Raw genomic sequence first — 25,558 nt, forward strand, 5'->3', positions numbered from 1 at the left:
AATAAAATTATGTGGGACTCTGTTTACAAAAGAGCGCTTCTGTGGTATCTTACTGCTTTCACAGGAAGCTTAACAGCTTGCAGAACAGTAAGTGGCAAATGTTTAATGCAACATTATGCCAACTTGAGGACAAACTGTTCCTCTCAGGAATGTTTTCAGGCTTAAATGAGAGGAAAATCCCCCTTGCAGAATGTGGATTCTTGGAGGCGGCAGGGAGTGACTGCCACTTCTTTGCCTTGCCAGCAGCTCTAATTCTCAAGTACCTTCAAAGGCTTTTTTAGATCAGCTGTAGTGTGCACTCAGCAGCAAGTAGTGATAAAGCTGTGACTGGCTTTTCTGAGGAGTAAAGATTCCTCTTTCATGGAGCAGGCAATAAGTCTTCCAGTCTGTCTCACACAGACAACATTGGGTTTTGCCCACAGATGCTGGAAAGGTACTGAGGGGGGAGACTTGAGGCCATGCAAAGCTATTAATATGAATAGGCAAAGACTGGCAGTGTATTTGCAAAAACTGTGAGACAGAACAATTCCAACTTAAACAGTGATGAGTCAGACTGAAATATGTAGAAACTCAGGTGTGGATGCACGTCATCCATTAAGAAGATTAGTGGATATTACTGAACTAACAGTAGTTTGACTAAAGAGAGAAAAAAGCCCTCTACAACCTCCTGAACAGTAATTGTTGTCAGGTGGGGTTTGGTCTCTTTCTCCAGTCAGCAACTGACAGAAAGAGAGGACACAGTCTTAAGCTGCACCAAGGGAAATATAGGCTGGATATCAGGAAAAAGTTTTTTACCAAAAGAGAGATAAAGTACTGGAATTGTCTCTTGAGGGTGGTGGTGGAGTCATCATCCCTGGATGTGTTTAGTAAAAGACTGGTGCCATGGTTTACTTGAGTTGTTAGACCGTGGGTTGGACTCAGTGATCTTGAAGGTCTCTTCAACCTAGTGATTCTGTGATTCTATGATTTCACAGAATTAGGCTGGAAAAAGACCTCCAAGATCACGGTGTCCAATCTTTGACTGAACACCACATTGTCGACTAGGCTGTGGCACTGAGAACCACATCCAGTCATTTTGTGAACAACTCCAGGGATGGTGTCTTCACCACCTCCCTGGGCAGCCCATTCTATTGTCTAACAACCCCTTCTGTGAAACAATTCCTCCTGATGTCCAGTCTGAACCTCCCCTGCTGGAGCTTGAGGCCATCTCCTCTTATCCTGTCACTGGCTGCCCGAGAGAAGAGGCCAACCCCCCACCTGGCTACAACCTCCTTTCAGGGGGTGTAGAGAGCCACATGGTCACCCCTGAGCCTCCTCTTCTCCAGGTTAAACACTCCCAGCTCCTTCAGCTGCCCCTCATGGGGCTCACTCTTTAGATGCTTCACCAGTTCTGTTGCCCTCCTCTGGACTCACTCCAGCCCCTCAATTTTGTTCTTGCAGTGAGTGACCCAGAACTGCACATAGGATTTTGAGGTGTGGCCTCACCAGTGTTGAGTTCAGAGGGACAATCTGCCCTGGTCCTGTTGCCACACTATTGCTGTTACAGGCCAGGGTGCCACTGGCCTTCTTGGCCACCTGGGCACACACTGGATCATGTTCAGCTGCTGTTGCCCAGCACCCCCAGGTCCTTTCCCACTGGGCCCCATTCCAGATACTCTGACCCCAGTCTGTAGCTCTGCATGGAGTTGTTCTAGCCAAAGTGTAGGACCTGGCACTTGGTCTTACTTGACCTCATACCATTGGTCTCAGCTCATCTATCCAGCTTGCCCAGATTTTAATACATTTTAACATATTTTGATGTTCTGTGTGTTAATCCTCCGAAGCAGTAAAACCATCAAGTGGTCTCTGCCCATCATCACTGTTCTTAATCTCTGGACCCCAACTTCACATCAAAATATTCTGCTGGCTTTCTTTGGCTCCTGGCTCCTGGATTCTTTGAAGGGGGGGAATTATGTGGCCATTATCTGTAAGTAATCCAGGACTTCAAACTGGGTGCATGGGCTGATGGATCCGGGACTTTCTGATGGGTGGTGTGCTGAAATCCAAAGTCATTGAAAATGTGTTGTATGCTTTCTACTTTATAGCCAATCTTTAGGGTAGGTCACAAATTTGGATGCTCTAAAGATGACAGGGTGCTCAGCTGATGCTGTGAATTTATCGTAGGTAAGGTACATCGATTTACAGCTCATGTCACTTAAAGTCCCAACTATGCCTAAAGAATTTGTGAAGTTTGAATGAATTTCAGACCTGGATGTCTCAGTCCTCCACCTCAGAAATATGATCAAATAAGGGGGAAGAGGTATTGAATTAAAACCTCATCAGATGAAATCTGTGTTCTTATAAAAAAACGCCATTCTTCCCTGTAAGAAAGGGTGTTTCAAGTAAATAATGGAAAATGATATTTGTCCAGGAATCTTCCTAGGAGACAAAGGAGAATAACAGCTTCTAGATAACAAGGCTCCTGAAGATATAGTTAGAATTCATTATGTAGCAAACCTTTATGTTCATGATAAAGGGAATTGTCATGTTTCAGTGTTTTTCATTAAAAAATAATTTTTCAATTGACTTTCCAGATTTTGCAGAACTTGTATTTGTAATGAGAAGCTGTTCAAACAAAATTCTTCCTTCATCTATGTGCATAGGCTTCAACTATGTCTGATCAAGGGGGAAGAAGCATTTCCTGTGGAGACCCACAGCACAGGCTGGGGTGATGCTGGTGTGGAGAGGGAGCACATTCTGGACCAGGTGCCCAGGTTGCCTTCAGGTGGAGGCGAGGGGGGGAGCTGAGGTGTTCTCAGGTTTCATCTGGCTAAAGATTTAGATAGGGTCAGCATGTGCTTTCAGACCTGCTCACTGGAACATGTCCCACAGCTTAATCAGCTGGAAAGCACCACTTGGTGACTTGGCCATGACCTGCAAACTTGGTAGCCAAATTACCTTTGCAAACCACCAGCAGCAAATTTTCTAAAGCAGATATATTGACCAGATATAGGCCAAGAAGACTAATTTACATGACAATAAAGACATATAAAAACAGACATTTCAGTGCTCCAAAATTTTTACCTACTCATAGAACTAAATATAGTTGGGAGTGGGGGAGGGGAGGGGTGTTTCCATACAAAGGAACTATTTTTCTGCACTATTTTTTTCTTCTATCTTCAAAATTGACAGGTAGAATTGTTAGACAGATGAATTTCAGAGGGCCAAATAAGAAGAAGTTGTAGATTTTTTTCAAAAATTATTTTAGTTATTTCAGTTTTTTAAGCATATAGGAGCAAAGTGCTTCTATGAACTCCTGTGGGAAAGAAAGAACTAACTAGAAAATCCTCTTTGATAACCATGAAACTTGGCTTGGGGGTGTGGAGTTAGGCAAGGTTTTGTGGAATTGTTTGAAAAGTCTCAAATATACTTTAAATCATGTGGAAATTCTTTACATGGAAATCCTGCTTTAGTAGAAAAAAGGGAAAGAGCATGAATGATGAAATGTTTGGTTTATAGGTAAGAGGAGGTACTGATCAATGTAAAGAAAGCACTATTTTGTGACATACAGTCCATTTTTCATGGAGATTTCAAGCAGGAATAATTGGGGCTTTTTTAAGTTGATTAAGTTATGCCTGTATTGAGGAATAGGAAACATCATAATGAGGGATACATGATGTGGTCTGTACTTCCACTTACATCATTGACAGGAGTCAGTCTGTATTTATAAATAATAGTGTGTACTAGAAAATTAAAAAACTAGATTCAAGGCCTTGGTTGTGAGAAAGTGAAGATTAAAGGGATAGGAGCTTTGATTATAGTGATAGGCCTCTGTAAATTAATAACTGAAACTTCATTAGGCACAAAAATAATGGAAGCATTTTTGATTAGTTGTTTTGTTCACTAAAAGCTAACAATATGATTTATTCTGATAGATAATTAATCTCTAAAAATTCGTCTTTCTTTATGGCAATTTTGCAATGGCTGCAACAACTTGTGCAACAAAATAAAAACAAGTATGTTATTATTTTTTTTCCTTTGGTGTCTTCTGCAAGCAGGATCCCATTCCTGAACCCTAGATTCACTTACACATGACATTAAAACTCCAAAGCAGGACTGCAGTAAACAGTAATTGTCTGAAGGCAGCAAAGGTCAGAAAGTTTTTGTACTCTGCTGGTTTTTCCTCAGTTTATTAGAAAAAGTTGAAGTTCACCTCCTGGCACACAGTTATTTCTCATATAAAATTACCATAAGCATGTTTGATTTTAGTGGAGAAAGAGGTATTTCAGTAGCTTTTGGAAAGGAAGACTACCATAAGAATCTACAGTATTGCCTTTCAGATTTTGCTATTGCAGCTATTTATTAGCTCCAGGCACAGGATATCTGGTGCAAGCCATAACAAAGTCTCAGTGCTGTACATTGAAAAATCAGATTTCCTAAATATTTGTAAAAGAATTTCATACAAAAGCCCATCAGCCAAAAGTTTGTATCATAATAAAACTTTGTAAGTCTCAAATATTTCCCATGTTCCATATGGTAGCATTGAATTTCCTTGATTGATTAAATAGGTTCACACGTTAATGATATCTAAGAAAGCTTTGTTTTTCATCACAATCTTGGAGTATTTGGTTTCTTTTATGTTCTCACTTTAAACTTAGTTATGAGACTGAAAAGAGAGGCTAAAATGAAGAACATCTCTCTGAATGCAACCAAACACACACTGCCAGAAGCACAGGCTGAAGGTATGGGCACACAAAAACAGAAGTAGCCATGACAGCTGAATCACACAGTTCTGTGAAGTGCAAACCTGAAGTCTGGATTGTATTATCCATAGACTAGAGCAGAATGAATTAACTTCCTCAGGACAATGCAAAAAAGATTACAGGTTTATTGATCAGTGATGTGTTGGAAAAGATACTTTTATGCAGGCATTAAACACAAACAGCAAATATCAGATTTTCTTGCTTTGCCAAGAAAAAAAGAAAAAAGGTTGTATTTCCAATACTTGGAGACATGGACTGGCAGGGACAGAAATATAGTATTCTTCAGGGAGGTCATCTCACCTCTAAATTTTCATTTTAGCTGTAAAGAAGGGAGCTAATGCAGGCTAAGTAAGCAAAACTACAGTTTCTTACCTAAAAATTCATATAGAAATTAAAGTACACTGAGAAGAGAATTTTGTTTCATTTGTTCTCTGCTGTCTTTCCATTGCCTGGTAACATTTTAATATAATGCAGGCTGACACCTGGAAGCAGAATTAGTAGGAGGATTGATTTTGTTCCCTTGAAGAATATATTTGCTTTACAGTAAAATACTGAATACTTCAGGTATGAGATTGACCTCATCAATTTTCAACCTCAAACTTTTATGTTTAAAACTATGGGGATTTTATATTGAATGTTACTTTTATGTCTTGTGAGAACTGCAGCTCAGCTGCCTGTATCACTTTTTTTTTTTCAATTTTCAGTGCAAATGCAACATCCCACATGAAAATTTATCATATTTAATTGTTTAGTAAAAACAACTTTTGTCTGGAAACAGACTAACCAACATATTGAAACTTTTCTCGTGTCATTGTGTATTGTTGTTCAAGCCTGGGATGCACAAAAAGCAAAAAGTACCTCTGCTAGTCACCTACAAAGCTATGGTAAAAGGCACTCAAAATTCACCTAATTTTAATATTATCTCTTCATAAAAACTCACATGTAGTAAAAACCAAACCTGCAAAACATATATTTGCGGATGAAAGATCAAGCTGCACAGAAGCTAGGGATCACCACAACCAAGAGTTTCCCCTAAGACCTTCATCTAACTACATGGGAGTTAATTTTTTGCATTAAATTTTAGAGGCAAAAAAAAAAAAAGGGGAAGAATAGGATGTGATTACTTAATTAAAGACTGTATTGAAACACAATTGCACAAGGAACGGAATAAAGGTTGCCAAGAAATAATTTATCTTATGTTTCCTATCTTCCAGTGTCAGACATCAGCTCTACAATCTGCATTCCCCAATGGAAGGTCATGCACCAGCTGCAATGCCATAGTTGTATGGCTGAAATAGTAAATGACAGCAAAAGAGCTTCCAACCTAAGTGATATATTCACATTTTAGTTTTGTAATTAGTTACTTTATTGGTTTGAAAAGGTGACTGGAATCTTTTGTTACGTGACGGTTTAAGAACCTCAGTCAGATTAGAACCCTCTTGTTTATCAGATCACTGATATCAAAGGCTGATGTAGGTGTCCTTTGGACAATTAGGGTCTGTTATTTTTTGTGGGAATAATAGTCCAGGTGCTAATGCTTAAATACCCTGATGAAGGAGAAAGAGTAACGAAGAGTGGTTCCTCTATGGAATAAATTTGTGCCCTGTGTGACACTTCTTGATTGAGGATGGATGGTTGTGGTTGCTTTTCAAAGCATGGGTGGAGAGATTGGCTGATTTTAGCACATGTTTTTAATTTCAGCTCCTCACTGGAGCTGGGAGATCCTGGAGCCCACTGTGTGGTTGTGCCAGGATGAGTGGCACTGCTCTGATGCTGAAAGCAGGCTGTTCTTTGGTTGCAGTGGAATCTGCTTCTCATTCCTAAGCATGTAAAATGCACAGGCCTGTAGGATATGGCTCAGCTCCCTTTCTCCACAATTCAGTGATGACCTACATTAACATATTTGTGTGTTAGTTGTTCTAGTATTGCCAAATATCAAAGATTTGGTGGAAAAATTCTGCCATATGAAGTTCTAAGAAGAGATGTAATACTGTTTTATAAAAGTTGTGGAGCCACAACCAACAGCCACATCTCACTGTTGAAACAATCACAGAGAGGTAACTGAAATAACTAATAAAATTTATCAGAAAAAGAACATCTTGGAACTACACTTATTTCCCTAAGTTATTTTAAAGATGCTCTGGTGCAGTCATACAAATGACTCCTCAACTCTCCATATGGACAATGAGTCATTCTAATGTCAAATGCCCAAAGCCTGAGGAAATTGCAGGTTTGTTGTTGCTGAGTCATAGTGGCATGTACATCTTGCTAGCTTCAGCTAGCATACAGGAAAGACTGATATACACCACTTCTCAAATATTTTCTTGTCTCTCAGGCTATTGGGAGGATTGTGGTCCACTTAGGACATGTCCTAGAGAATAATGTTAGAAGTGCCCACAGATGATGCTTATTTCCTGGATGCTTCTTGAACTACTAATTAAAATGGAATGATAAGTGGAGCATAAATGAATATTATACTCCACTTATATATAATGACCCATATAGAATGAGTCATTAATGACCTTTAACTCTAGTCTGGTATTTCTACCAAAAGATCATTCTCCCTCCTGCAATAGCAGAAAGAGATGTAGCAGGGTGAGAGCTCTGTCTGTCTGTTCCGTATGGTGAGAGCAGCACCACTCACTATGCACCACTGAAGACACCACTGAAAACAGCCTCCATTCCCATTATACAATACCAATTTAAATTGTTTATACCTTTCTGAAGCACCAAGTTTAAGCCAAAATGTTTCATGTCTTTCCTGTGCCTCTGGCTGAATTCCAGAATATTATATTCAAATAATTCAGCTCCTTCAATAAATAGCCTATGAAAAAAGTGCCACTTTGCTCATGTTAGTACTTTGAGGTCTGTTCTGTTAAATTCTCCAGCACCACCCTGCAGGTATTTTAAGTTTGGCAGAGAGATAGCTCTCATGTCAAAAATAAGCCCTCATGGAGTGCCTACATGATACGTTAGCAAAAGCCCTGTATGTTCTCAATTATCTGAATCAGGATCAAGCTGGCCAAACAGCCTGCAAAATGCAATATTCTTTTGATACAAAGGCTTATCCCAGGCCTCTGGTGATGGTAAAAGACCCAGTAACAGGGCAGTAGTCAGGACCTTTAGACTTGTTAATGTGGGGAAGGGGTTATATTTGTGTCTCCACAGGTCACCACCTGAAATGGGTTCCTGTAGGGACCGCTGGGTTCCAGGACGGTTTAGGTGAATGGAGACGAGAGATCTCTGAAGGCTGCTCTTGGGGTATAAGGTTTATTAGGGATGGAGAAAGGTCCTGCTTCGAGCTGCCAGACGCAGCACGTGGCGAGGCTTGAGGGGATGGGGGAGGGGAGAGAAAAGAGGATGCTCTAAGAGAGGGGAAGTTCCAAGAGGAGGGGAAGTTCCAAGAGAGCATCTAGCCCCTCGGAGACCCCTTATCAGGGGGCTTCAAGGTGAGCTGGAACAAGGCTCAGGCCAATGGGGTTACAGACACTTGATGTTTTAGGGGAGGATTACAGGTGCGGGGTGAACCATAGATTTTAGGGGGTGAGATGGAACAGTCCACTTGACCCCTGGACCCATTCATAGGCAGGGGCATTGTCCGGCTAGCAGGGAGGACCGTTCTCATCCTGGCTGTATTATTTATGAATAATTATATTTATCCATCCTTCTCAACAGGTTCCTTCGCAGTGTGTGTGACCATTTATTGCATCATCCTGATTGTTACACTGTGAGTGTCTTACCCCCTACACTGGACAGCACAAATGTATGGATCACCCTTGCAAATGCTACGCACACCGACACTACGTACATCTCTATGGCAACCCCTGGGATCCCTTTTGCACGTGCTTGGCAGGGGTACCCATTGGCAAGAAATGTTTTGGTAATCTGTACAATGAAAGTATGCAGCAAAACTGTGCAGCCCCAAGTATATTGCAGCCCAGGTGGTGGTGCCTGGACACTTGGCAAAAGACCACAGGATGGGATGAGACATAGTACAAAGATCTGAGAAGAATGCATGACTTTCTAGCTTTGCTCTCGCTGCTGCAAGAACTAGATACACTAGGGACTTCGCAGGCCTTGCCATGATTTTACATTGATGATATATTTGACATTCACATGAACAGCGTTAACTTTGATGTCTCTCCTAAAGGTATTTTCAGCAATACTTCCTTGTGGTGTAGTCAAACCTTAGAAAGTCAACTAACATCAAGCATCATTGCTATTGCTCTCCCTTCTGACTTGTTCTTAATAAGTAGGGAGCACGTCTGGAAAGGAATACCAGGTAAAGCTGTTGCACTATTGGCCAACTAACCTTGTTTCATCCAAATCACACTGCTCTAATAGCTGCAGCACAGCATCAGGTCAGGCACAGCACACATGGGTTCTCAGAGAGAAGTGCAATCCCACAGTAACTTTCTGGAACACTAGAGAGCACATCTCTGGCAGCTTAATACCAGCAACTCGTACTGCTCACGCTTTGTCTTCTTTAAACAAGCTCGGCTGCTGGCTTGCAAAGGAAGCTAATGCCACCAGTGCCACTCTTTCAGCAATGCTAATTGGTGTTAAATCAGTGCAACACGCAACTCTGCAAAACAAGGCAGCCATTGATTTTTTACTGCTGGCTCAAGGCGTGGGTGCAAAGATTTTGATGGCATGTGCTGCATGAAGTTAAGTGACCATTCAAAGTCCATTCACAAGAGTATCAGTAATCTTAAGCGGGTCACTAAACTGCTACTGCGACACAATGAAGGTGATTGGTGAGGGCTGTCTTCACAACACAGTGAGGTTGTCTTGACAACCTCAGCTTCAAGGTATGGCTTAAACACTTAGTAACATATTCCATAGTTATCCTCGGTATGTTTTTAATGATTGTGATATGTACCCCATGTATTATATCTTGTGTGCTATGAATGATCACTAGTGGTCTTAATACTGACAGTTTTAGCTGTGCAACACAAAAACAAAGGGGGAATTACCAAGAGATAAGGCTTTAAAAAAGGAAGACCTTGTAACATAGCTCTGGCCTGTTAGTAAGGTTAAGTAGAAGAGAACTATGGAAGAGTGGGAGTGATTCAGCTGGAATAGGGGTAGAGAGACATGAAAGATGTGCTGTGTGACTGCCACATCTACACCATGGTGTATGGCAGTTGGTTGACTTGGGTTTGTTGTGCTTTAGAACTGTGCAAACTGACAACCAGCTAACTGCTTAAAAAGGCCAGGTTTTTGTACCTGCCTGGTGTCCCTACGTCACTCGTTACCACAACACCTTCCTTCCTTCCTGCCTGTGAAAATCCCCCCAATTTTTTTGAAGTCATAATGATTATGTCAATTGCATGTCATACAGGTTCAGGAAAATTGTGAGCAAGATGTAGCTTTAAGCTTTTTAAATATCTTTTGCAAAAACTTTGCAAACTTCATTGTTACTTTAAGCCGTTACTTTACCCTTGGTTGATCAGGTGTATCACATGTACTTTTCTCACAGAATAAATATGCTTCTGTCACTGACTTTGAGAAACTCAGAAATGCTTCCATGTCTTGGAACACTTTTAACCCTATCCTGGCTTTCTGTGCCTAGAAGGGGAACCAACATCGAGTAGTGCTTATCTGAGAAAAAGAAAGAATTGCAGAGCATTTCTGTCCATGCAGTTTGCCTTGGAGTCTTCACTGCAATGCAGGTCAGGCTCCTCTTTATTTTTGTAATGACTTTTTCCTCAGGCTCCTACATCTAAAGTTCATATAGCTCAACCTGCTATATGGATCACTAGAAAAAAAATTGTCTTCTAAATTACACTGAATCAGTAGCAAAGAAGTGGGGATTTGGCACCTCCTCATCTAGGCAGATAGGGAGTCTTTCCTCATTATTTCTCTGGATTATATTTGTAAGGTCAGGAACTTGTTGAAGATGAAAGTATCTATGAAAAGTTTTCATTCATAATTAGAAATATTTGCAGGGTAAAGAGAGTTATTTATGAGTAAAAATTTGAACCATTGGACTGGATGTGGAAAAGAAAACTTGCCTATGGTACTGCAAGTAATCTGCTTGGAGAAGACATGTTAGGTGTGGCCTGATAAGGCAGCGAGGAAAATCAGTCAGAAATTACATTTACACTATGTCTTTATTTAAAAATTTATGCCAATTTTATTTAGCTTATTGCAAAAATCTTACTGAGATTCAGAATGCACCAAATTATCACCTCTGGACAATGACACAGAGGGACAAGTCCTTCACTGCTCTTATCAGAGCAGCAGGAAATGATCTGGCAACGAAATTCTTTCAAAGGGCCATGTCAGAGCCACACATTTGATAGCCTCCTATATGCTACAACATCTCCTCCTCCACCCACACTGGACTGTTGAACTAAATGTAAATCAGTACATAAATATGACCAAGAACAACTCTTGAATCCTCAGGCTGATTGGAACTGCTTCACTCATGCTCTTATGTCTAATGGCTCCTGCCTTCCAAAATGGGTTTGACATATTTAAACAACTTATTAGAAAGGATCCCTGGCCTGTTCTGAACCCTGAATGCCACCTGGCACATAAGCATGTACAAAACAGTCCATTAAGGTCAAGAAAGGATGATGGGCCATGAGTACACTACTAGAGGGCCTCCCAAACTGATTTGGGTGTCCCTTCAATCCATTAATCTGTTGTGCACATGGAAGCATCCATACCATTGTTGGAATACCTGTTACAGTTTAAATCATGCTTATTTAAAAGATTAAAAGAACAGTAATGACAATATATAAATCTATTTGTATAGCCTTTACCTAGTGGTCTTTCAGTGGTTATGGTAAAAACACTAAATGTTTATATTAGATGGTGTCATAGGCAGCACACTCAGCTTTAGTTTGTCCAGTTCCTACCTCCAGTAAGAAATAAGTATTTCATTCAGTTTGCTTGAAGCACTAGGACAAATGATAAATGACATTTATGAAATCCACTTCTATTACCTGGCTAAAGTAAATGTACAAAATTGCAGCAAGAAGGAACACTCGCTGTATTCCGCACTGCAGTATGTGCTGCTGCATGTATTGACTGCTTTTAACTGACATGGTTGTTTTTTTATATCCAAGCCTCTTTTTTACAGCTGCAGATACAGTCCTAGTAACATAACCCATGGAACAAGCCTCTGATTCTTTCCTCTGCCTTCTAGGTATGGACTGTATCATTACCCCAATAAGTGTGTTAGAAATACACTGTTTTGTGCAAATCTGATTTCTAGGGCTACCATACTCTATTGAAAACATATCCATATTACTTGTAGCTTGTATAAGTGTCATGCATTAGTCAGCTATGCATTACCATTTTCCAATTGACACATTATATCTGCTCTGTAAACAATCTTACAAACAGTAAGAACTTAGAAAGGAACTTTTAGATAGCAACTTTGCCAGGTCACTTTAGAGTGACCTGGTAACCCTTGCTGTCTAAAATTAGTTTTCAGCAAGATTTTGCTGATCTTTGAAAACACTCTAACAGTGACACCAATGTATTTTTTTAGAGTAATAGAAAATGCATACTCAATTACTTTGCAATATTTTCTAACTTTTATCACTGTTATCTGAGACAAGTTCTTGGTTTTGTTTTTAATAAATAAATCAGTCATCCTTAATTCAGCCCTGAAGCAGCAATATGTGCAAGAAAACAGTTTGTGCATGCTGTAATCAGTTCAGTATTACATACATACAGTACTATATATAGATTTAATAATAATTAAATATGATAATTATAAATAGATGGTAATATATTATAGATTTAATAATAATTTCATGGCTAGGCATCTAGGGCCTTCCGTACTTTAGCATTCTTTTTACCTAAATAATCTACCCAAAGTCATAACTTTGAATTGTCATTGCTTTTTTGAGTTGACATAAACAGAGTGGAGGGATATTCATCACAGGCTGTTTGGGTCACCAGTCTCTGTGAACCTTGGTAAATGGCATGAGTTCACACTGGGGTGAAATTTGGTATCAGAGCATCATCAGCAAAATGAGCAGTGAGGTACGTGGATGAAAATTTCAAATAGCATCTATTTGCCTTTATAAATTTGATTCCAGGTACTCAGGCCATGACAAAAAAGTTACTTAAACTGATTCAATTAGTTCTTAGTATGTTAATCTAGAGATGGAACAAGGAAACAGAAAATCCCTTCTCTTTTGAGGTCCTAAAATATTTAGGCATTCACACTCACGTGTTTCTATCTGGTGGACTGTATGTAATTTTCCAAATTTGGAAAAACTAAACATTGAGTTTTAAAGTTAAGCTCTTACAAGAATTCTCCTCAAGACCAGGAGCCCGAGTGTCATGAGTCATGTAAGAATTTCTTTCTAATGAGATTTTCAACTGTGATGGAAGGGAAACAGCATGGATGCAGGACTACAGCCAGCTGGAACACTGATACAAAGGGTTGAAATACAACAAAAAGAAAATATTTAGCAGAAATCTGTTTAAGAATATATGAAGAGTTTGGTTTTTATATCTTTCCCTTAAGAGACAGTAAATATTCTTACTTATTTCCATTTGTTTTGGGACGCCACCTAAAGACATTGGATATCCATGTCAAAGTCCATGCCTTTCCTGACACAGTGATGATTTGAGATAAGGCTGATCTTAATTGAATTTGATGTTGGTTGCTCTCACCACTTACTCTGTCCTTCATTTAATTTCTAAAGGTTCTAACTTCATTTTAATTCAAGGAGAACCACACTATGAAATAGTGATGAATGTTGCAAAGTGGAATTGGCAATTCTCAACTTTTTTAGAAGTTCCCCCATTGATAAGTGAAGAATGAAAAGGTCCTGGCAAACTATCAAAACCCGTCTAAATAAGTTGAATCATAAAGAGGTTTTCACTATTATTTTTCTGGGAACAAAACCTGTTTAGAGATGAAGAGTGATTGTGGGCTTCTTAATAAGCCTATTACAGAGCAAGGTTTATGGGTAAATCCATCAGCATTCCTCTTTTCCTGCTAGCTATTACTTGCACCTTTTCTTCAGCAAAGAAGATTTATTTTACACAAAAACTGAGTATTATTTCTTATCTAAATAATGTCAGATGTTACTGTTAGTTGCAATTCAAACATCAACTTTATCAAGATATTTCATACTCGAATTAACATAATTTCAGAATTAATGCTTTTAAGCTTTTTTACATAAACAATAAATCTGTGAGGATGGTGCCACCTAATGTAAGTAGAGAACACAGCAGCTACTTTCTGTTAAATTACCAGCAGGGATTGAAAGATTAGGAATTTAGTACTTCTTTTCCTTTCTGTTTCCTTTCACACTAGCTTGCTTTCAAGGCTTCTTTGAAAATATGATAGAAATGTATATTTTAAATGAAAGCTGAGATTCTGAATTTTACCCCACTGCATCTATTGTATGCTAACAGAATTTAAAACCTGTCTGGCAGAAAAGGTGGATATAAAAACAGCCTCAAGATAAAGTATATGATTTTTAATAGGACAGAGATTAAAGCTGTTTTCCCCTCTGTCTGGAAGAATCTTTCACTAGTTATAGAGATTTAAGCTTATACTTCTCTTTATCTGACTCAATGATTTTTTTAATCAGCTTACATGAAGCAGAACAATTTTAACAAGGAGGACTAAGCACCTTAGTAATCTATTTATCTAGCAACAGCAGATATTAGTATAATTAAAACAGAATAGAATAGAATAGAATAGAATAGAATAGAATAGAATAGAATAGAATAGAATGGTTCTAGTTGGAAGTGATGTACAATCCAACTAGTCCAACTGTGTGACTACTCCAGGACTGACCAAAAGTTGCATTATGTTATCAAGGCCATTGCCCAAATGCCTCCTAAACATTGACAGTCTAGGGACATGGGCTACCTCTCTAGGAAACCTGTTCAGTGCTTGATCCCATCTTGGCAAAGAAATGCTTCCTACTTTTGCGTTTGAACCTTGCATATTTAAATATAGATCAAATACAGATTTGAATAACTAAGCATTTGAACATGATTATTAATATCATCATTAAAGGGGGCAGAATTGCATATCTAAATCCATTCAGCCATAAGTTGATTTCAAACCGTATCTAAAAGTTGATTTCAAACCATATCTATTGTACCCTAGATAACTCTTTTGAAGGAAAAAAGATTATATGCTCTATGTGTGAATACAAATAATCCACTAAGGGAAAAAGGATAATGAATACAAGTAAACGAGAATGTTCTGTGGATGCAGATGGCATAATAAGGAGAATTTACTTTCAGAGAGGACAGATTTACTGAGGAAATCAAAATAAAGAGTACTGGAACTACAGTAGCATAGCACAAATACATTAAAATGTCTAGGTAATTAGACTAAGAAATCTTGTGTCAAGTTATGTAAAGAAAACCTTAAAGACTATTTCCTCTAGACTTGTTTTAAGATTCCAGATGTTAAGTGAGAAAGACCCTAAAATTAGTGGATATACAGAGATTTTTGCAAGCAGGTATATTATATGGGCAAATATGAAAATTATTTTGTTTGATTTCTTTTATTTTGCCAATTTATAAGTGTAAATTAAAGTAGCAGACTATTAATTTATCATTATTTATCTCATACATATAAATATGTACTTTTTGTGTGTATAATTAGAAAATTTGGGATTGTAGAATGAATGGCATTGAATATTGTTAGTATACTTAGAGCGCATGCTAAATATTATAATTTTCTTCAGTTATTTGCATAATTGTATACTAATAAACCACTGATGGTTCCTCAGAAAAAATACTTGACAAATCATCTACCACACAGGCCGTGTTTGCACACTGCAGAGAGATTGGTTCAGTCTGATCCTATTGTACTTGAGGGATATTTCTCCCTTTACTTTTTTTTTTCTAATGAAATTCTCAACTGTAATGACAAGTTAATAGCATGGAAATAGGACTACAGCCAGTTGGAACACTGTTACAAAGGATTGAAATGCATCAAAGAGAAAACATTTAGCAGAAATCTGTTTAAGAATATATTAAGGGTTTGGTTTTCATTTTTATTTCCCTTAAAAGACAGAAAACATTCTTACTTACTTCCATTTGTTTTGGGACACCACCTAAAGACACTGGATATCCATACCTAAGTCTGTGCCTTGCCGTGGAATACCTCTCACTGTAGTGTAAATGCAGTTTAATGCCAGCTGGCCATCTGCTTTAAAGTGGGACAATTTGGAAGCTGTGCGGAGGCACATCTGAACTCTCACCTTAAGTCTAAGTCTATTAAGGGACAATTTTTTCCTCTTTTTCCAGCAAGCAGGGGTAATCCTGGAAAAATTGAAGTGATTGAGCCGTGATGGACATTGTTCTGTGTTTACCTGGGGGGTGTGCAAGATGTGAAAAAAGGCCATAAGATGCCACGAATTTTCTCCCACCTATGCTAAAATGGAGATGGTAGGCATAATGTCAAAATACTTTTGAAGACTGACTGTATATGGAAAAAGAAATCTGTGAAGGATGGTGGCAAGTAACAAGAGACAACAAGAATCAAATGATGATGCACTGGTTGCAGTTCACACTGACAACTAATGGTAACCATCTAACCTTCTTCCAGGATGGACCCATGGCCTCCCTAGTGTGGTTCCAGGTTAAACCATGAAGACTTTACACAGAGTGCAAAGAGCTGTGGTTACAGAACCTCAGTCAGTGACACTGCTACGTTGCTGTGTCAAGTAAGGTCTGTTACATCTGCCAGGAATTTGCATGATATATTAAGGTGGAAAATCCCAGCTGCCACATATGGTGTCAGGGCTTCTGTTATGCAGTTTCTGCTGTGCAGATTCTTGCTGTTCATCTCAGGGAGCATGTCATAGTGAGACAGAATTACAGGGGTAGCTATAAAACTCCAATATTGCTACTAATGCTCACATGATGTGTTTTGCAGGATTAGAATGTCAAGCACTACCTGGATTTACTGTAATCCATATTAATTGCTAATTACAGTCTGCAGGGCCAGGTGCAGCCACAAGGCTCACTGGAAGGAGTGTCTTGTGCCCTGCTTGCTGGAGTACCACTCCAGACCTCACCACAGGTCATGCTTCTCCACAGGGTGATGAGCTCTGAAGGCAGCCTTCCCATGTGGTACTGTACTGGAAGAGGGATATAGAGGAAATAGGACAAATTCTCTTGCCGCTGTGTGGCTCTATGGCTGCTCACCCAGTCCAGCAGCTGCACTGTGGCAAAGCACGACTGTCCGGGAAGTGAGTGTATATTGCCACCAGAGAGGTGAAAGAGGAGAAGGAAGGTGTAGAGATAGAACTTGGGGCACGGGAATTGTTCTTCTGGTCATGGTCTTATTTTGGTTCCAATTCAGTGTGAGCACCGTTTGTGCGTAGCTTTTGAGAATGCAGGAAGAGAAAACCATGAGGAAAATTTAAAAGGGGACCTAGGATAAACAAAGCTGCAGTAATTGAGATGGATGAATGCAAATCTAAACCCTAATAATCTGTTTTACTAGATGGCAATGTGTAATTTAATTAGCAGAAATATTTTTTTAATCTAGATGCAGAATAATGTATCAGCTGTAAAAAAATGCAAAGAAAAAGGCACTGTGAATAGAAGCTACATTAGTTTAGTAATGATGGCAAGACACAGGGTTAGAGGTAAAAGAAGAAATGTATCCTGTTGGTGAAGGAACGCATTAGGTTAGATTTACTTGAAGGGATTTCAATATTTGAATTCTGTATTTGGCTTTGTAATACTAGACTGTAGGTATTAGTACAGAATTTTATAAGTTTATGATGATGTGGGAGAGACTTAGTGAAAACTTCCTTTTGCCAGCCTTGGAGGTGGAAAGTTCAAGAGCCTTTTTTATAAAAAACTCCTGCAATAGGTCTGCCAAAACACATCATAACCTGTATATCCATACACTACTGTGTAGTGTGGATGGTAGTTGGCACCAGTCTGGAAATCTCTACACTATAAGAATGATAAACAGCTTTACAAGGCTTTTTATTCTGAAGGTTTCTGAAACAGGAGAAAACATTTTTAGCTACTGAATGTAACTTGCACTAGTTAGGAGAAAAAAATATTTTCCTGGTGGATGCTCCAAAGCCTGATTATTTGCTGTTTAAAATGATGTTAATTCATAGATAGAAATTTTCCACCTTGGAGAACCAAATTAAATGGGAGGAAAGTACAATCAGTGATAATTTAAACTATTTTTTTTTTGAAAATAACAGTAGTTGTCACCAGAGAAGTTGGTTCTCTTTTTTTTTTAAGCTGCTAAAGAGCTACCAGTGGGATAATGAACAGTTTGCATTTTCTCATTTGCACTTATTCATCTTAGCACAGTGCATACAAAGTATTTGTAATTAAAGTATTAAGCAACCACTTTTGTGACATTTGTTCTATATTATATTTTGAAGTGTCTAGATTTTTATATTGGTATTTGACAAACTATGGTTGAAGCCTGTATATTTAATTAAACAATTTTTATTATGAAAACTCATTGTATCAGTTCTAAATTCTAAAATAAAGGGATTATTTTGCGTAAATCTTTGTTTCATCTCCAGAAAGCACTTTTTTGATCTGTTTTTCTCAGACTCCCTTTCCTGTGATGCCACAGGAGGTTTCTCTATCTTGTCTTTATGATCTGTTTAGCAGAACAGAGTAGGACAGAATTGAAGTGTGCCAGAGATGTTTTGCATTTGCAGGAATGCAATGAAGTTAAAAAATATGTATAAATTAATCAGATATACAATCATATAATAATTTATTCTCAATAGCATCAGTGGTGGTTATTAGGCTTGTTCTGCCACCTAAATCAGAGCCAATTCTGAACTCGTCTCAGTTTACTCAGGGTATTTTACACTCAAATTCTGAATACCTCTAAGAATGGAGATCCCACAGCCTGTCTGGGCAACCTGTGTCAGTATCTGATGACTGTTGTTGTGAAGAATATATTCCTTGCCCTGAAAAATGAGATTTTTAACCTGAAACACCTGAAGAAGTGTGTCTTTTTAAAATTAAGAACTGAGGTTGCATTCAGAATGGTAAAAATGGGAAGCAAGAATTGTTGCTGCCTGCCCTCTGCCTCTCAGACAATTTGGTGTGAGTAGTCCTGCTCAGAAGTGTCCTTTTGACGTAGCTCATCCCAGCAGGCTCACAAGCAACTCTGCCATGGCAGACTGTAGGTGTATGACAGCTGTACATTGCCTAGAGAAGGAACAGTGCAATTGTGCCTACTGGTGCATGATGGCAGTCTGAGGCAAACATTTTTGAAAGAACTATTCTGAAAACAAAATGCTGATTTCCATGCTATCTGTCTTGTAGGACCCTGGTCCTATTGCATGGTCTGGGTGTTGATTTTTTTAATGTCTGAGGCAAAATGTCAAATAAGCAAGCCCATTTCTTGAATAGTATTTGTTCTTCCAGTTGTTGCCTGCTCTGGTTTGTGACAAGGGGAGCAGTTCAGAATGGGGCAGTTAAAGAAATTGCATAAATGGAGTCACAAATGTAGGATCTCTGGCCTACAAGAAAAGGAAGGATTTTCAGAATCCTAGTTTGGGACTTGGGCACTTCTATTTAAGCATTGAACTGGTGATGCACAAGATTTCTGTGAATTACAGTTCCTAATGCGTAGTCATTATTTTGGGGTAGTTATAGCAAAGTGTTGTTGTTATTGTAATTTTTTTTTTTATATTAAAAGAATAACAAACCTGAGTTTTCACATATTTAAGTGTCAATCTGAACATCATGTTTAATTTAGTGAGTGATGGGTTGTCAGGTAGAGTTGCTGTAAGCACAAGATCCTTCAGTTTTATGCCATCCAAAGGAACTTGAATGAATGAAATGTCAGTTAAAAATAGTCCTTTGAATACATATTAAACATAAAAAATAAAAAAAATAAGAAAGACAAACACAACTATCTAATCTATGAAGTATTTTTAAATATCTAATACAAAAAAAGACCCCTCTCCATTTCTAATAAAACCAGATTCATCACTATTACTTTACAACATGCAAGCAAGAATAACTGGCTGGTGCTGCATGTTGTACTTGCAGTGTTCTGTGCCTTTCAAATCCCTGCTCATGTGCCTCAAAAACATACTGCTGTTGTAATGCCCAGTATAGGTTTTACCTCTAAGGAGCCTAACAATAGCTTCTATTCCAGAACAGAAATGGCTTGTTAGAGGACAAAAGCCTTTTGTGAGGAGAAAAGTTGAGCAAACCAGTTTTATGCTCAGTTGTCTTTGTTTCCAGGCAGGCAGCTTAATAATGTGTGTTTGTCAGTCTACTTCTGTGCTGTTCCAGAGAGCAGTGCTCTTGGGCATGACTCGTTGGGGTTGCTCTCCATGGTTCATCATCTGCATGGCCTTCTGGGAAAAGAACTCTACAGCAATTCTGTTTGAACTAAACTTCATTGTGTCTGTGCCTATAAATATGGGATATCTTTCTACTAGACTTTCACTAGGCCATTTCTAATGGTGACCTGAACTAGAATGAAGTGGACATGAACAAAAAAGAAGATCTTAGTCAGCAGGTAAGAGACGGATCATAAATGATTTCCAAGCAGATATACTGATATAAAATACTTCTTGCATCTACCTTACGTTGCTCCTTGTGAACTATGTGCGAGGCTCTTCATGCATGTATGTTGAGCATGGTCTGATTCTGAAGAAAATGGAGGTCAAAGAAAGGCTTCTTGTTTAATCTGAAAACACTCCATTTGCTTTAGGAAGCAAGTCTAAGAGATTTTGACTTCCTATTTGTTTCATTTATAGCTTTATCAAAAGTAACAGAAATAGTCTTCTTAAATCTGATCCTATTGATATTATTGGAGAAACATATTGACTTTGACTTCATTAACCTAAATGAAAGCACTATAATCTGTGGATTGGGATCTGACCTGGATTAGAAAGTGACACTCTTGAGTCAGGCTACTGACCCAAAAGGAAATGCTTAGTTTCTATTATAAGTGCATTTTAAAACAGATTCTGGTCCTGAATTCATATTTCTGTGGTCCCAAAACACTGTGAAGGAGAGATCATTATGCATTTTGAGCTTATTCATTCTGAGACTCTGCCTTATTTAGGGATTTTTTTTTTTTTTAACACAGCGCAGGTAACATACAGTCAAGGGAAAGTAATTTAAAATAATCTTGTTACAAGGACAACTTTGTTGCTTTGAAGCACCAAGATAATCAACGACCTTCAGAAAGTTGTCTGGTAATTGTGTATGTAGTATGAAGGCTTTGAATGGTGTAACAGACAATGGCAGATGTTAGATGTGAAAATAAGTAGCACAGTATTGTGAGCTAACCTCACTCCATTCATTTTCACATGAAGGATATTAACAATTTGAGAATATTTAAAAGTTTCAAAGAAGGAAGGATATTTCTTCTGCTCCTCATGTTGCCACACATCTCCCTTGACCTATGGCAAGTTTGTGCTTCAACTTCTCCAACTGCAAAATAATGAGATGTACCTAACATTTATGCCACCTTCACATCCTTCACAATGAGCTTTTTGTAGCAGTAAATCACTCTCAAAGAGCCACTTTATCAAACAAGGTCACTGAGGGAGAAATTAGTCACAGCAATATCTTGACAAAGTATATGATCCTCATGTTCCTTGCTTACAAACAATCAGTGTCTGTTTATTGTTGCACACAGCCTTGTTTTAGCACTGCACCCAAGAGCCCAACCCCTCTCTGTGCTTGGAGATACTCCCTGGAAATATCTGTGCTGTCCTCGGTACAGCTCCGTGCCCAGATTCTGGTTCAAATCTTTGTAGCTCCAGTGACTCCAGTGAAGCTTCATTAATTCCCAGCAGTAGATAATTTTTTCTTGCATCCTCTGCTCCTTCACTGCCTGGTTGCTGGGGAAGCAGCAGGGCAATGCTTTCCTCCTGCCAAGGAAAGGGGCAGAGAAATCACTTGGGCACAGAACTACTTGCTTTATAGGTACTGTTATGTGAGGTCTTAAGCAGCACCTCCTGCTGTCTTGGCTCCAAGTAATTGAAATTCTTTACTACACAAAAATATTAAATAAACTTGATGTACCAGCCTGGGAGAACTGTAACAGCCAGAGTGGGACAGAAAAAGTTCCTCAGCATTTAGCATATGACAGTATTTGAAAACTCTGAAAAACTGGCTTTTGAATTAGAACTGAAAAAATTTCAAAAAATGTGAATAATGTCCCATGTCAGCATCCTGAACACTATATTTACACTTTTTTTAGACTGGAAGAATTTAATTTCAGTTTTTCAACAGTGTTTTGTATGATAAAAAGGAAAACTTAAACCTAAATGAAGCAATTAACTTTTCATTAATAAAAAAATCATCAAACCAAACCCTATATATTTTTGACTTTTGTTCTTTTGTTTTAGTTTCCCATGTTTTTCTACTTCGTAGGTTTACCAGATTTTGACATTCAGATGTTCTTTGCAAAAATAATCTTTCATTCTTGAAAAACGTATAGCACCAGCTCAAAAAGACCATCACAATTTGACCTCTTAGCAATCAGTTAATGAGAGTGTGACTTGGCCCCATTGTATATTTTTGAAAGCTTGCATCACCTTTTTAGGTAGTCAGTAGCAGAAACATCGAGTTATTTTGTTTATTAGGTATACTAAAGCTCCTGCTAGAGTTCTACCTTGCCTCTTTCATCTTTTCCTTTGATAGAAATCATTCTGTAGCTATTAATCTACAGTTACTCAGAGCTCCTTTTACGCTGTTTCTCTGTTTTTTCCCCCTTTCAAATGCTTTAGTGAGAGTTTATTTTTCTCATTTCCATGTCTCTTTTTGTCAATATGTTTTTGAGAGAGGTTTATAAAATACAGTAGTGTTTTCAGTGTTGCCTGAAGTCATGACACTGATGCCTACAAAAACAAAAAGGAGAAAAATGGAAGGTTCCCTCTGCAGCATCTGAATTTTCCACAAAGTCACATATAATAATATTTTAAGGCAAAAGTTCAAGAATTGTCCTGTATTTTCACCTGTTTCATGCAACACAAAAGTCAGTATTTTTATTCCTCCTAAAGGCAACACTTTACATTTCCAATGCTCTCAGCTCAGCAGGTTTACAGTTGAACTGCCTTTTGGCAGTGCTGTATTTCATGGTATAATAGATGCTTCACTTCAGAGCTGTACAAAGCCCAAAAATGAACACAAACTGATTAAGAAAAATTGCTTTAGATTTATATTTTCTGTGTTACCACAAGATATAAAATGTCCTTCAGATGTAGAATCCTGGTCGCATGCCAGAAATAGAACTTAATCTGGTTAAGTAGAACAAGCAGTTTCATCTGCACAATGCTGAAATAGTTGCCTGCTGTTACTGTTGTCTTCTCTTCCTACCTGCATGGTGCCTTAGCATACTGCTGCAATCTTAAGTGTAGCCCTTATCTGTTGATAGTCAGAGACATCCAGACTCTGGTGTACTCAGCAACACAGCTGGCACAAAGTGAAGATGAGTAAAGCTGTTATTTATGAGTTGAGATTATCCATAAAGGGAAATGAAGTGTGATCCAGCCTACTCTTCCTGCCTCTTGTAGGACTTGCACTGGTCCAACTCTATCTAAAGCCTTACCAGGTGCAAACTCCAGTGCGGAGGGGATCAATGTATCAGCACAAAATGCAGAACTGGCACAAGTACACCTAACAGAAATCAGGGCTTGGGAAAATACCAATAGATATCAATGAAAAATAACATCAGATAAAACTTCAGAAAGAAGAACCTAAAGCTCAGATCAGTCACATGATATGGTCCACGCTTTTTGTATTTTGGAGCTGATTCTTCTGGCAGGAATATTTGAATCGCTGCCCAAGCGTTCACTTGCTATGACAGAGATACAAATTTCAGAACTGCCAAGAATTCTGACTTAAGGTGCAAGCAAATTTTTGAAAATCAGCAAAAAAAATTAATTAATGGTGAAACAAATGTTGGGTAAAAGAACTTTAAAGTAGCTTATTTCTGAGTACTGTTGATGCAGAGCAACAAAAAAAATGTAGGAACACTTAGGAAGGAAATTAAAAGTAGTCAGAATTTTTGCTATATTAATGCCATGACTGTTTTGCTTTCCTCTCACCACAGCATGACACATGGTTCAACTAAATTAAGTAATGATTTGTAGCTAGTTCACTTGCACTGTATCTTTTTCAAGGTACTATTTCACTTAATTATCCCTGTCTTCTGTAGAAAAAAATCTTTTTAAGAAATAAAAAGCAAAACAGATAATTCATAAATCCTATTCCTGAGTGGTCTCCCCTCTGTACCCATGTACTAAGCCTTTTCTGATGGTAGACACCACATGAACTACTAGACAAGTAAGTCTAAGTCTGTTTTATATCTCATGCATATGACTGTCTTTAATATGAAGAGATGCTTTAGTGGTACCTTGTAACAAATATAGAAATGCAGAAAATACTGTGAATAAAATGAAATCAAATGATAATTAAAAATGAAATTTTCTAAATGAAAGTCCCTAATGTCCAAGTTTATTTAGAAATTAGGAGTAATTTCCTTGCAAAAATTCACAATGTGCCTTTTGCTGAGGACCTAAAGTAATGCATAGGTTGTTTTCTATATAATTGTAAGAGGTTTTTTAATTTTAAAGAAAAAATGATCACTATTTTTATTTAAAAGTAATGGGTACAGTATTTCTTTTGGGTCTAAAATCGAAGTGCAGTATCCTAGTTCTTCATGGAAAAGAATACCTTTGCAAACTCCCATAGATACATCAGTTATTAGACATCTGTTGGAAAAAAACATTTCCATTTATGAACTTGCAAGTGATCAGTCCTTATGCTGCTCATGTCTATTCAGAAGGAATTTGTTTTGGTAAGGATTATAGTGTGGGGATAGTGTGGAAATCTTGTGTTTGTGGAATCCATTAGAATGGCTAGTTATATGAATAAGTAGTTTTCTGACATTTTGCTTTTGACATATGAACAATCCTTTTCCTGACTTCAGTATTGGTGTTATAATAAAGGTTGAGCTCAATTTTCCTTCAGTCATTTTGCTGAATATTTTTCAGAGATCTACAATATGGATAATTTTGTCTATTTTTAATATTTTCAATAGCTATCAGCATACATTATAAATCAGAAATGCATATGGTGTTATGATTATATTACTGGTTTTGAGTTACTCAAAGGAAACAAAGGAATTCTGAAAACCCCATAAATTTTAAATCAAGATATTTTGATGATGGCAACCTGTGCCACGTAATATATTAAAGCAAATATTTGTCATAAATTAATGATAATATAATTTTTTTTATTACTATAGATTTCATAGCTGGAATTCTTCTCTACTTTCTCTCAAAAAAATAATGTAGTATGTTTAGAAATTTAATATGATGGATCTTTTCTTTTAAGACCTGTGTTTTCCTTTTGGCAGACCCCGGTTCCTTTTCTCCTACTGTTTCTCCCCCAGCTTCACTCCCTTTTTGTATTACTAAGGAAAGTATTAAAATCATAATTTTGAATTACAACCTGGTTTTGTCCATCTTGCTTTTCAAAAAAAGTTTTTTATTGCATCTCTATTCCATAATGATACACAGCTGTAAGAATTAGATCTATTCTGCATGGGTGAATGTGAATATCAGCAAACACCCATAATTATTTTATGGGGTGTTATGGGGTGTGTTATGGGAATAAACCAAAGTCCTTGGATGAAGAAATGGGTTCATTAAACACGGAGTGCAAAAACTGTGTTAAGAAAGGACGTGTGTTGTGAGTGCACCAGTGACAGCGTTTGTTTGCAGGGTCCGAGCGTGGGAGTCAGGGGTTTGTCCTCCCCACAGAGCTCCTGGCCAGCTGCCTGCCACGCCAGCAGCACTGTCCCAGCAAACTCCAAAGTGGCTCTA

General features: G+C 38.1%; 1 protein-coding gene and 1 long non-coding RNA gene across 5 annotated transcripts in view; one reads left to right on the top strand and one right to left on the bottom strand.

The window, feature by feature from the left end:
* The window catches only part of LGSN (lengsin, lens protein with glutamine synthetase domain), a 56,983-nt gene that overhangs the window by 16,091 nt on the left and 15,334 nt on the right, over positions 1 to 25,558 (top strand). The window contains exon 1 of one of the 3 annotated variants that reach the window (XR_002465011.1): positions 20,118 to 20,229. The exons of 1 other annotated variant lie outside the window; for it this stretch is intronic. Coding sequence is in view for 1 of the 2 variants with exons in the window: in XM_021525696.3 (XP_021381371.2) it covers positions 20,200 to 20,229 (30 nt within the window). In the remaining variant the exon portion in view is untranslated. Of the gene's footprint in view, positions 1 to 20,117; positions 20,230 to 25,558 lie in introns of those variants that run through there. One more of the 3 variants, XM_021525696.3, reaches the window with a different exon arrangement.
* The window catches only part of LOC110468100 (uncharacterized), a 95,500-nt gene continuing 91,269 nt past the window's right edge, over positions 21,328 to 25,558 (bottom strand). For both annotated transcript variants that reach the window (XR_013339610.1, XR_002465010.2), the window contains one exon: positions 21,328 to 21,595. This is a non-coding gene — a long non-coding RNA (uncharacterized LOC110468100). The remainder of the gene's footprint in view (positions 21,596 to 25,558) is intronic.

Source organism: Lonchura striata, chromosome 3 (genome assembly GCF_046129695.1).
Source record: "Lonchura striata isolate bLonStr1 chromosome 3, bLonStr1.mat, whole genome shotgun sequence".
Lineage (NCBI taxonomy): Eukaryota > Metazoa > Chordata > Aves > Passeriformes > Estrildidae > Lonchura > Lonchura striata.